This window comes from Dendrobates tinctorius, unplaced genomic scaffold (assembly GCF_039654945.1).
Source record: "Dendrobates tinctorius isolate UK_male_01 unplaced genomic scaffold, ASM3965494v1 ptg000016l, whole genome shotgun sequence".
Lineage (NCBI taxonomy): Eukaryota > Metazoa > Chordata > Amphibia > Anura > Dendrobatidae > Dendrobates > Dendrobates tinctorius.
Window position 1 is genome coordinate 16,960,110 of NW_027361684.1, and position 13,485 is coordinate 16,973,594.

Sequence of the window (13,485 nt, forward strand, 5' to 3'; positions counted from 1 at the left end):
ACGTTTTTGGATAGACACCTATTGATGGCTAGATCCAAATGGACAAGGGATTTGGGAGACATATCGGATGAGCAGTGGGAGTCGGTTTTACAATATGTCCCTAGAATATCTATAAGTGAATCTGGGAGGGTGTCACAGTTATACACTATACATAGGGTATACAGGACACCTGTGTGGATGAAAAAGGCAGGACTAAGGGCAGACTCTGGATGTCCGAGATGTACGATGGATGAAGCTGATATTATTCATATGCTATGGTCTTGTCCAAGATTACAGGCATTTTGGATTGGGGTCCTGGTTTTGGTGGAAAGAGTGACGGAAGCAAATATTACTTGAGATCCATTGACGTGTATTTTAGGACATGTAGAGGACGTGGCGTCGGATGAATGGAGTAGGCTAGCAATAGCCAGATTTCTTTATGTTGTAAGGAAGACTATCACATTGCACTGGTTAGATGAAAATCCTCCTACCAGGAAGGAATTTGTAAATAGAGTTAATTTTGTAATCCTTATGGAGCGAAGCGTATACATGAAAAGAGGCAAGATGAACCACTACGTGAATATCTGGGGGGGCTGGTTGGACTTTCCTGGATTGGCTTCCGCAGAACTCGTCAAAAATAGGTTATTAGGGTTATAAAAAAGTGTACAGCATTGTAATGCATGGATAAGGATTGTAGATGCATGACAGGGGGGGGTTTCTTGTTATGGGAAGGGGGAGGGATGTGTTTGGTGTTTTTGCATTTATCAAAAAATGGGAAAAGTATTATAATTTGTACTCTAATGTATACTTATATATGTAATACTATCCTGTATGCTTTCTTGAATAAAAAGTATTTGATTTAAAATAAAAAAGAAAATTCTTTTCACTCTCTCAAACATGGAGGGATTTTTAATTTTATTGTTTAATGCTCGTTGTGTAGATTACCAGTCACCGATGCAATCCAGCTCTTTTTAATAGAGATTGTAAGCACTTCTCTAAAGCTGGCCGGATAGCATAACTCAGCCAACTTTAGGGTTCCTGCACTCCTCCGATTACTTAAGAGTCCTTGCTGCCTTTCTTTGCAGTATTGGTGAGAGCACAGTTTGGGCCAACACTGCAACCATGCCGCTGTTCAGCACTTAAGGCTTATAATGTCATACAATATAAATGATGCAGTGACTGATTTTTGCATTTGCTTTCTTAGCACCTGAGGTTCTTTCTGGGGGTCCTTATAGTCATTCTGCTGATTGGTTTTCCTTTGGAGTCTTATTATTTGCACTCGCAGCTGGAGAGGTAAGAAAATTAATCTAGAATGAAACATGAAACAACTTTGCCAATAGTTACAGTGGGGAAAAAAAGTATTTAGTCAGTCAGCAATAGTGCAAGTTCCACCACTTAAAAAGATGAGAGGCGTCTGTAATTTACATCATAGGTAGACCTCAACTATGGGAGACAAACTGAGAAAAAAAAATCCAGAAAATCACATTGTCTGTTTTTTTTTTCATTTTATTTGCATATTATGGTGGAAAATAAGTATTTGGTCAGAAACAAGCAATCAAGAATTCTGGCTCTCACAGACCTGTAACTTCTTCTTTAAGAGTCTCCTCTTTCCTCCACTCATTACCTGTAGTAATGGCACCTGTTTAAACTTGTTATCAGTATAAAAAGACACCTGTGCACACCCTCAAACAGTCTGACTCCAAACTCCACTATGGTGAAGACCAAAGAGCTGTCAAAGGACACCAGAAACAAAATTGTAGCCCTGCACCAGGCTGGGAAGACTGAATCTGCAATAGCCAACCAGCTTGGAGTGAAGAAATCAACTGTCGGAGCAATAATTAGAAAATGGAAGACATACAAGACCACTGATAATCTCCCTCGATCTGGTGCTCCACGCAAAATCCCACCCCGTGGGGTCAGAATGATCACAAGAACGGTGAGCAAAAATCCCAGAACCACGCGGGGGGACCTAGTGAATGAACTGCAGAGAGCTGGGACCAATGTAACAAGGCCTACCATAAGTAACACACTACGCCACCATGGACTCAGATCCTGCAGTGCCAGATGTGTCCCACTGCTTAAGCCTGTACATGTCCGGTCCCGTCTGAAGTTTGCTAGAGAGCATTTGGATGATCCAGAGGAGTTTGGGGAGAATGTCCTATGGTCTGATGAAACCAAACTGGAACTGTTTGGTAGAAACACAACTTGTTGTGTTTGGAGGAAAAAGAATACTGAGTTGCATCCATCAAACACCATACCTACTGTAAAGCATGGTGGTGGAAACATCATGCTTTGGGGCTGTTTCTCTGCAAAGGGGCCAGGACGACTGATCCGGGTACATGAAAGAATGAATGGGGCCATGTATCGTGAGATTTTGAGTGCAAACCTCCTTCCATCAGCAAGGGCATTGAAGATGAAACGTGGCTGGGTCTTTCAACATGACAATGATCCAAAGCACACCGCCAGGGCAACGAAGGAGTGGCTTCGTAAGAAGCATTTCAAGGTCCTGGAGTGGCCTAGCCAGTCTCCAGATCTCAACCCTATAGAAAACCTTTGGAGGGAGTTGAAAGTCCGTGTTGCCAAGCGAAAAGCCAAAAACATCACTGCTCTAGAGGAGATCTGCATGGAGGAATGGGCCAACATACCAACAACAGTGTGTGGCAACCTTGTGAAGACTTACAGAAAACGTTTGACCTCTGTCATTGCCAACAAAGGATATATCACAAAGTATTGAGATGAAATTTTGTTTCTGACCAAATACTTATTTTCCACCATAATATGCAAATAAAATGAAAAAAAAACAGACAATGTGATTTTCTGGATTTTTTTTCTCAGTTTGTCTCCCATAGTTGAGGTCTACCTATGATGTAAATTACAGATGCCTCTCATCTTTTTAAGTGGTGGAACTTGCACTATTGCTGACTGACTAAATACATTTTTTCCCCACTGTATGTTTCAAAATTTTTGATAATTTTGTGCCCATCGTTCTTGTGCAGGTTTTTGTGTCTCAGTGTTAAAGGGGTTATCCACTACTTGGACAATCACTTCTCAGTTTCTGCATTACCCCTTATAAAAAAAATACCACCTATACTCACCTCCGGCGCCAGTGTCGTTCCAGCGGTGTCAGCACTGGCTCTCCCTGGGGCTTGCATTACGTTGGTATGTCATGCAAGCCCTGCTGTCTGAGTGTCAGTTTTATACGAAGGAAGTGAGAGCAAAGAGGCCGCTGATTGACTTCAGGGCTTGCATATCACAACGTCACGGGAGGCCCAGGAGAGCCAGTACTCTCATCCTTGGAATGACATCGACGCTGGAAGTGAGAATAGTCAGTTGTTAGTGTATAAGGGAGAATATAGCAATAAAGAAGAGGAAGAAGAGGTTGTCTAAGTAGTGGAGCCCTTTAATATAATAAAAGCACACCCTGAATCGTCTGATTCTGCATTTATATGGTCATCTGTCCACTACTTCTTGCTAACCTACTTCTTCTATACCTTTTAGTTTCCTGTTGCCTCCACCATAGACCATATGAGCATGCTGGAGAGGGTTAATGATGCATCATACGACGTTCCTGAGACTGTTAGCCGATCTCTATCACATCTTTTAAAAGAGGTACTAATGAATGTTAAAAGTCCACCAATCATGGCCATAACATAAATTAATAGTGATGCTTGATAACTAATTGTTCTCCATGGTGCTGAAAATTTTAGGGAATGCGATCACTAAACAGATAGTGTCCAAAAATAGTCTCCTTTATCATGTTGTCATGGTGAAAAATGTGTGCGCTGGTCAATGAGTACCCTAGATATCCTGAGTATAGTCTGTTGGAATCCCAGTGGCACATGTAGTCTGATGAGCCACAGAAGGTGATGTCTTTACTGATAATCTCCGGTTTAAACAAACACTCTCTGTGTGAGAGCCATAGGTTAGGTGATAACTTGATAATGGGGGTCTGACCACTGGGACTTGCACTGATCAGCAAACAGGGGAGAATTTTTATCCCCAATAGGGAACTTTTATCCCCGATGCATAATGGAGGAGCAGATCAGACACCCGACTGTTGCTCTATTCAGTTTCTATGTCGCTGTTGGGAAGACACAAGTGCAGCGCTTGGCGGCCCTATAGGCAATGAATGGAATGGAGTAGTGGAAGGTCAATCATGCACATAGCCACTTCATTCTCACAAGGTGTAGCATAGCTGGGGAGGATCAGCTCTGCAGTATTTGATTAGAAGCTTCTGTATGGTTTCTCTAAGAATCAGGTAGTAGATTCAGGGAAGCAGACCAGCTGAGAGAGACGTACCGGGGTCTCTCTGTGAATGAAGTGACTGAGGAGTCAGTCAGTCTCCTGGATATAGCATAGGCAAATGTGTTAGCTCGTGTATGAACAGACCGTGGGCACCAGACTGGATGTGTCTTGGAGCTAAAGAAAGTCCAGAATTCCTCTCTGAAAAGAGTCTGCACAGGCCGTGTGCAAAGAACTGCAAGTATCAATGGTTGGACAATATTGTTTGTTCGAGCTGGGGCTAGCTCAGCCATGTATGAATAGCCAGGAATGTTCTGTTTAGTTAGCGCCTGTACAAGCCTATGGAATTATTTTTATGATTTTATAGAGATGACATCCCCCTTCTTACTTCTGCCGTGGCTGCTGCCCAGGCGTACTTTCTCTGCCCTGTTGAGGGCAAAGGAAAGTACTGCAGTGCGCAGGCGCCAGAAAAGGTCATAGAGGTCCCGCGCCTGCGCACTGCAGTACTTTACGCTGCCCTCAACAGGGCAGAGAAAGTACTCCTGCGCAGGAGCCGCAGCAGAAGTAAGAAGGAGGACATCATCGTATGAAGATGAGAGGCGCCGGACCGGACCGCAACACCCATTGGACCGGACCGGATTCCCTGATGAGTATACTCTAACTAATTTTTCTTATCTTTCAGGTTACATCGGGGGGGCTTATCTACAGCATTACAGAATGCTGTAGATAAGCCCCTGATGGCAGTGGCCGCAGCTCATAAGGCAAAAATGGGGTGATAGATTCCCTTTAAGGCTTAATGCCTACCATAGAGAGTGAATCCCTACAAGGGGTTAAGGTTTCCCGTTCTGCCGATCAGTGCGGGTCCCAGTGGTCAGACCCGCATCAATCAGCAAGTTATCACTTATCCTGTGTAAAGATGATGACTTGTTTTCACTGGACAACCACTTTAAAGGGTGTTTGTCAGCACAAAATGATTGTTCAAACCATGCAAATACACTTGATGTATTCTAGATGTGGCTGATCATTTCATTGCACCTTTCCACCTATTTGTTTTCTGTCTATCTCTGGCCCTTCTTTGGTGAGTGACTGCTCCAGCTTTACAGGTGCTAAAGAAGAATGGAGATAAATGGAAAACAAGTATGTGAGAGGGTGCACTGAATGGTTTGACCATGCCAAGAGAGTGCCAAGTTCCTATGCTTGGTTTGAACAGTTATTTTGTGTTGATAGACTCCTTTTAATGTGACTGAGGTGGAATAAAAGGCACAGCCACTACCGAAAGTGTAAGGCTGTGCCTGGTTACCATCAGGGGGACTTGGCCCTTGCTGGCGCTCCATGATCTCTGCAGTCAGCCAAGTATCAGATTTGATATTATCCTGACACATGGCCATTACTTTTGTAGTCTTGTAAAAATAGCGAGAACTGAGTAAATCTAGAGAGTTTATTCATACAATTTTATCATTATTTCTTTAGCTCTTGTGTAAAGTTCCACGACAGAGGCTCCGGTATCTCCATCAATTCAAGAGCCACATTTTCTTCAGAGGAATGACTTTTGATCCTGCACTGCTCCAAAAATTTCCAGTTCACCTTGTCATAACAATGCGGAAATCAGAAGTTGCCGCACCGTCAGACTTGGGTGGTTTTGAAGACTTTGAATGCGATTTAACACAAACTCTTCAATTTCCCTGCCCAGCTTAAGGGGTGAAATAATCCAAGAACATTCACCTCAATGAGGCCAGTAACTTTCAATTGCAGTTAATGGACCTGAATATGAGTGATACATAATGCCTATTATAGTCAATGGGCTATAGCCCTGTAGTGTTCTGACGTGCTGTGTCCTTCACAGAAGGAAATGAGCTATGTAGAAGCTCTGGCTAGTTGATGGCATTTTTACCAAGTGTCCCTTTTTTTGGTAGGACAGACCATAATCGCTACAAATGTCCTAAATCCTTCTATCCACCTTTGCTCTGCTTTTTCCACTATGTTATCATTAAATGCAGCTGTGTAGTTCCTAATTGCATAGTAGATCCCAAGCTGTATATTTCATGCTTCATTGTAGCATGCACCAATACTTTTTGCACTAATGTGTAAACGAAGACTCTTTACTTTTATAGACATGCTGGAATAAAATGGATCTTTCACACAAGTCTTCCAACAATTTGAGGTTTTTCATGCTTTGCTCAGAACTGTAACGTTTAGTGATCAGCTTTAAACAAAGCTCAGCAATGCTGTGACTATTAGGCCGGGGTCACACTAACCGACGCAAAATACGATCCGTAGTTTACAGGAGTAATACGGATGAATGACCCCTAAATAGTGCTCCGTATGTCATCCGTAAGCAAGGTGTGGTCGCGTATTTTGCACATGTAAGCATCCGTATGTAATCCGTATGCCATCCGTATGCTGAGATTTTCTCTCCGGCTTGCAAAATGGACATATAATGGAGCCCTATGACAGGTTTTATAACACAAAAGAATAGATATAGACACATAGAATACATATATATATATATATATACCTGTATATATACACACACACACACAAATGTCATTGAGACACATATACACTCACTGGCCACTTTATTAGGTACACCATGCTAGTAACGGGTTGGACCACCTTTTGCCTTCAGAACTGCCTCAATTCTTCGTGGCAGAGATTCAACAAGGTGCTGGAAGCATTCCTCAGAGATTTTGGACCATATTGACATGATGGCATCACACAGTTGGCGCAGATTTGTCGGCTGCACATCCCTGATGCGAATCTCCCGTTCCACCACATCCCAAAGATGCTCTATTGGATTGAGATCTGGTGACTGAGGAGGCCATTTGAGTACAGTGAACTCATTGTCATGTTCAAGAAACCAATCTGAGATGATTCGAGCTTTAGGACATGGCGCATTATCCTGCTGAAAGTAGCCATCAGATGTTGGGTACATTGTGGTCATAAAGGGATGGACATGGTCAGCAACAATACTCAGGTAGGCTGTGGCGTTGCAACGATGCTCAATTGGTACCAAGGGGCCCAAAGAGTGCCCAGAAAAAATTCCCCACACCATGACACCACCACCACCAGCCTGAACCGTTGATACAAGGCAGGATGGATCCATGCTTTCATGTTGTTTACGCCAAATTCTGACCCTACCATCCGAATGTCGCAGCAGAAATCGAGACTCATCAGACCAGGCAACGTTTTTCCAATCTTCTACTGGCCAATTTCGATGAGCTTGTGCAAATTGTAGCCTCAGTTTCCTGTTCTTAGCTGAGAGGAGTGGTACCCAGTGTGGTCTTCTGCTGCTGTAGCCCATCTGCCTCAAAGTTCGACGCACTGTGCGTTCAGAGATGCTCTTCTGCCTACCTTGGTTGTAACGGGGGGCAATTTGAGTCACTGTTGCCTTTCTATCAGCTCGAACCAGTCTGCCCATTCTCCTCTGACCTCTGGCATCAACAAGGCATTTCCGGCCACAGAACTGCCGCTCACTGGATTTTTTTTCTTTTTCGGACCATTCTCTGTAAACCCTAGAGATGGTTGTGCGTGAAAATCCCAGTAGATCAGCAGTTTCTGAAATACTCAGACCAGCCCTTCTGGCACCAACAATCATGCCACGTTCAAAGGCACTCAAATCACCTTTCTTCCCCATACTGATGCTCGGTTTGAACTGCAGGAGATTGTCTTGACCATGTCTACATGCCTAAATGCACTGAGTTGCCGCCATGTGATTGGCTGATTAGAAATTAAGTCTTAACACACAGTTGGACAGGTGTACCTAATAAAGTGGCCAGTGAGTGTATATATATATATATTTCACAGAGTTCTTCATAGCAGAATAGCCGCTAATTCAATTGCCGGCTTCTATCAAATCATTCCCCAACCCGACATGAAATGACACATGGTTACATACAGTAAACCATTTCATTTAATGTTTTGTTTTGTATGTCTTTCATTAGGAATTAGATGTGTAAAATTTGGGAGGTGTAGGTGTTAATTTAAGGGGTTAATTCGTTGTTAAAAAATGTGTGGGCTCCCGCATTGACAAATTACCGCGGGAGCCCACACATTTTTTTACAACGAATTAACCCCTTAAATTAACACCTACACCTCCCAAATTTTACACATCAACCCTCATCTAATTCCTAATGAAAGACATACAAAACAAAACATTAAATGAAATGGTTTACTGTATGTAACCATGTGTCATTTCATGTCGGGTTGGGGAATGATTTCACAAAATCCGGCAATTGAATTAGCGGCTATTCTGCTATGAAGAACTCTGTGAAATATATATATATGTGTGTGTCTCAATGTATGTGTGTCTCAATGACATGTGCGTGTGTATATATATATATATATCCAACAATGTAGACCAGCTCACTCCTGTGAACCACCTGGAACCTCAGCTGACCTGGTTAACTCCGTTGTGCCCGGATCTGGATGTAGGAGTCCATCCATACAAATGTGAACAACGACAAAGCAAAGTCCAGCAATAACGTGAGCAATCCAGGATGCTGTTAAAAATTTTTTTCTTTTTATTCATAAATCCATTAAAATGCAATGGTCCAAGCAGTTCAAAACAGCAATAACGCAGGAAAGTCGTAGGTAGAACCCGCCTTCTTCACGGTCCAGAATCTAATCTGCTTTCCAAACATGGAACCTTATATAGATCCCACTCCCATCAGGGTAATTATAAACATATGTGAGAGACTTAAAAACATGTGCTATAAAAGCAGATCAAACATATAAACTATCCGCATATTGGTCAGTATACAACATGCATAAAGATAAGGAAAGAATTCAACATATTGGAGAAAAGTGCATTAGGAATGTCCAATAACCTGACCATAAGATTTAAGGCCCTGTGCACACAGTGCAGACTCCGTGCAGTACCGCAGCAGATTTGGCCCTGCAAAACCGCAGCAGAAAAGCAACAGAACAGCACATGATGCACAGTACCATTTAAGGCTATGTAAAACAAAAAGGCTGTGCACATGCTGCAGATTTTTCCACGCAGATCTGGTGCAGAATAAAAGAAGCAGCATATCGCTTCTCCTGTGCGGCTCTGCTGCAGCTCTCCACCTGCTCCATTATAGAAATCTGCAGGCGGAAACTGCAGGGGAAATCCGCACAAAAACTGCACCAAATCTGCAAGCCACAACTATTTTGTGTTTGATGAGAGATATTTCCTCCAGACACAGGGTGTGAGCATGGGCGCCATGTTTTCACCTTCCCTAGCTAACCTGGTTATGTCTGTGTGGGAAGAAAATTATATCTTTAATATTGATAACCCATACAAGGATAATATTGTTTGGCTGGGGAGATTTATTGATGATCAGATATTTGTCTGGAGGGGTAGTCTCTCGTCTGCAAAAAGTTTCTTTTCTTATTTGGATTTGAATGATTTCAATCTAAAATTTACTAGTAGTGGTCATGAGGTATCAATTAACTTCTTGGATTTGAAACTGACCGCAGATCTGGACAATGATGGGGTTCTGATATCTCCCTATAAAAAATCCATTGCATGCAATAGTATTTTAATGGCTTCCTCTAATCACCCCAAACATGTCATTCAGAATATTCCTTATTAGACTAAAAAGGAATACTACATCTAGTGACAAATTGGAGGAAGGAATTGAAATGACCTGTAATAACTTAAGAAAAAGGGGGTATCCTAATTGGTCCTTGGACAGAGCCAGGAAAATGGTAGCAGGCATGGATAGGGTTAAGCTGTTGGAATCTACTGAGAAAAAAAGACAGTTTGACTCTAAAAAATCTAGGGTGATTTTCAGTACCAATTATAGTCCTCAGTTTAATTCTATTGTTAAAATCATCAAAAAAATATCTTCCCTTGTTATCTCAGAATGATATTTTGAAAAATATTGTAGAAAATAATGATATTGCCTTTGTGGCAAGAAGAGCCCCGACTTTAGCTACATTATTATCACCCAGCATGTTCAAAGATCCGGATAAAATTTCCCCTAGCAATTGGTTAAAAACAACAGGATTTTTTAAATGCGGTGCCAATATCTGTAAGTGCTGCGGTTTTGCTAATAAATCTAAAACATTTACATCTATCTCCAATAAAAAACAGTTTAATGTTTGTTCTTTTATAAACTGTAATACGGAGAATGTAGTGTATCTAATTAATTGCAATATATGCCGTATGCAATATGTAGGTTGCACGATGAACCCCCTTAAAACTAGAATCCGCAAACACCTATCAGACGCTAGTAATTTGTCTATGGTTGGTGCATCAGTAGTATCCTGACATTTTTCAAAAAAACATAATGGGGATTTACGCGGTTTCTCTTTTATGGGCATAGAGCATGTAAAAAAACCATTGAGAGGGGGAGATTTTCATAAAAAAATGCTTGCAAGAGAAAGTAGGTGGATATTTGAGTTGGGGACTCGCATGCCACAGGGCTTTAATAACCGCCTGGATATCATTATGCACTATTGATATATTTGTATTATATAATGCTGGTTAATATTATTGTTCTATGTTTTTGTACCACTGGGGCTATGTGCACACGGTGCCGATTCTGCTGTGGAGTTTTCCGCGTAGATTTTGCTAAATCTTTAGGTAAGATGATCTGCGTTTTGCCTGCAGATTTGTCGCAGATTTGGTGCAGTTTTTGTGCGGATTTCCCCTGCAGTTTCCGCCTGTAGATTTCTATAATGGAGCAGGTGGGGAGCTGCAGCAGAGCCGCACAGGAGAAGCGATATGCTGCTTCTTTTATTCTGCACCAGATCTGCGTGGAAAAATCTGCAGCATGTGCACAGCCTTTTTGTTTTACATAGCCTTAAATGGTACTGTGCATCATGTGCTGTTCTGTTGCTTTTCTGCTGCGGTTCTGCAGGGCCAAATCTGCTGCGGTACTGCACGGAGTCTGCACTGTGTGCACAGGGCCTTAAATCTTATGGTCAGGGGAGCAAGAGCCAGCCAGGCGCCAGCCCAACGCCGCGCCAGAGCGGGCCTCACAGGGGCTTTTTGATGGGATCAATGCAAACTTTCAACGAAAAAGCTGAAGATATGGTGGATAAACTATTAGAAATGGCCGACTGGAAACAGCAAATTAAAATGCACCAAATGTTTGGTAGAGTGACGCTGGATGTCATTGCCAAGATCGCTTTTGCTATGGACGTACATTCTATTTTAAATGAGAAAATACAATTTCCTCAAACTATCACAAAGGTTATGCAAGGAATGCTTTTATCCCGAGATTTTTTGGCACAGTTCTATCCATCCAAACAACGCTTAATCAAAGAAGTAAGAAAAAGTCTGGACGTTCTGAGAAAAGAAGGCAAAAAACGCATTCTACAAAGGATCAAAGCTGTTGAAGAAGGAGAAGAGACTCCTAGAGATATCCTCACACACATCCTTAAATCTGCAGAACTGCATGAAAGCTGCACTCTCGAAGATTTGATAGATAATTTTGTGGCATTCTTCATTGCAGGACAAGAAACGACAGCAAACCAGCTATCATTTGCTGTGATGGAATTAGGCAGGTATCCGGAGGTGCTAGCTAAGGCCCAGGCTGAGGTGGATGAAGTTATTGGCTCTAAACGAGACGTTGCTTTTGAAGATCTTAAAAAACTGCGATACTTGACCCAGGTTTTAAAAGAAACCTTGAGATTGTACCCAACAGCACCAGGAACATCAAGGCTTTCAGTAGAGGAAATAGTTGTTGAAGGAGTGAGAATTCCTGCTGGATCTAATGTAATGTTTAACACATATATCATGTGTCGGATGGAGAAATATTTTAAAGATCCTTTGCACTTTGACCCTGATAGATTCCATCCTGATGCCCCTAATTAGGTTAAAAGTTGAGAGTGAGGGGCCGATTACAGCACAGTGACAGCCAGGAAGATGCCTGAAGCTCTGTATGTCTCCTCCTGAGTCCTGATCATGGCTGCTCCTAGCACTGTCCTGAGAATGGATATGCCTAAGCGAAGCCACAGAACCTGGCCAAATTCAAACACTTACTTTCCGTTTTCTCTTGGGCCACGAACCTGTATTGGACAAGTATTTTCACAGATGGAGGCAAAAGTCGTCATGGTCAAATTCTTGCAGAGATTTGATTTCGAGTTGGTTGAAGGTCAAAGCTTTAAGTTTTTTGATACCGGTACGCTGCGCCCCTTGGACGGTGTGGTCTGCCGACTGAAACCCCGGACAGATTTCAAGACAGCAAAGAAATAAAAATTCCTTCCCTGTTCCCAAAGAAGAACACCTGGACTAGTCCTCATTCATACCAGTATACGAATTCTGAGTTTTTTTGATGCTCTGTCTCTTGCATCACTGCCAAATATAGTGTTTTTATATGAAAGCTATATCAACCAGTAGAATAAAAGTATCATGTTATTTGTGGTATGGTATAATGCATACATTTAAACCGCTCAAAAATCATTGCGTTATGTACAGCAATATGATGGGAGAACACAAAAAAACCCTCATCCTGCAAAAAACAAGCTCTCATAAAGCTTTGCCAAAGACTCAAAAAGGTTGACTATGGTTACGTGCCGGAAAACCGCTTTAATCTTTGTGAAATTGCCTTTGTCGAAATAGTTTAGAGGAAATTTTGCAAGTTGCCTCTGTGGAAATTTTGCCGCTGAAAGAAAATAGGGCGAAAGGAAAACACCGGCATAAAAGTAATAAAAATCCCAAATGTAGACTTCCATTTTTCAGCACTCGTGTGAATGAGGATTTTCCTTGGTATACTTGTAAAATGTTTATACATAACAGTAGGTAAAAGTAATAATTAGTCTAAAGATAAAAGTCAACATTTTGAATGTTTTGTTTTCTTTTTTCAATTTCTCATTGTTTTTTATTGAGCAGAGTAAGAATGACTGTGACAATTTTACCAATAAAGCTTGTATTAATACAGAAAAAAAAAAAAAAAAATAAAAAAAATCTTATGGTCAGGTTATTGGACATTCCTAATGTACTTTTCTCCAATATGTTGAATTCTTTCCTTATCTTTATGCATGTTGTATACTGACCAATATGCGGATAGTTTATATGTTTGATCTGCTTTTATAGCACATGTTTTTAAGTCTCTCACATATGTTTATAATTACCCTGATGGGAGTGGGATGTATATAAGGTTCCATGTTTGGAAAGCAGATTAGATTCTGGACCGTGAAGAAGGCGGGTTCTACCGCTGAAACGCGTAGTCCTATCTGCACGACTTTCCTGCGTTATTGCTGTTTTGAACTGCTTGGACCATTGCATTTTAATGGATTTATGAATAAAAAGAAAAAATTTTTTAACAGCAT

At 41.6% G+C, this 13,485-nt stretch overlaps 2 protein-coding genes across 2 annotated transcripts in view; both read left to right on the forward strand.

The window, feature by feature from the left end:
* Window positions 1–6,376, forward strand: part of RSKR (ribosomal protein S6 kinase related) — a gene marked incomplete at its 5' end in the record, with an annotated part of 33,174 nt that extends 26,798 nt beyond the window's left edge. Inside the window, 3 exons of the mRNA XM_073565526.1 lie at window positions 1,184–1,272; window positions 3,478–3,588; window positions 5,692–6,376. Of these exons, the coding sequence (XP_073421627.1) occupies window positions 1,184–1,272; window positions 3,478–3,588; window positions 5,692–5,916 (425 nt within the window). The remainder of the gene's footprint in view (window positions 1–1,183; window positions 1,273–3,477; window positions 3,589–5,691) is intronic.
* A 4,824-nt stretch (window positions 6,377–11,200) lies between these two features.
* LOC141078031 (cholesterol 24-hydroxylase-like) lies at window positions 11,201–13,101 on the forward strand. Its single transcript, XM_073564836.1, has 2 exons — window positions 11,201–12,024; window positions 12,181–13,101. The coding sequence occupies exons 1-2, from the start codon at window positions 11,204–11,206 to the stop codon at window positions 12,407–12,409; spliced, it is 1,050 nt and encodes a 349-aa protein (XP_073420937.1). The 5' UTR covers window positions 11,201–11,203; the 3' UTR covers window positions 12,410–13,101.
* The last annotated feature ends 384 nt before the right edge of the window (window positions 13,102–13,485 follow it).

Bases quoted from the DNA above. Each gene is read 5' to 3' on its own strand.
- LOC141078031 (XM_073564836.1), top strand. From the start codon at position 11,204: ATGGGATCAATGCAAACTTTCAACGAAAAAGCTGAAGATATGGTGGAT. The intron at 12,025-12,180 runs TTAGGTTAAAAG...CAGAACCTGGCC, and splicing joins TTCCATCCTGATGCCCCTAA to AAATTCAAACACTTACTTTC.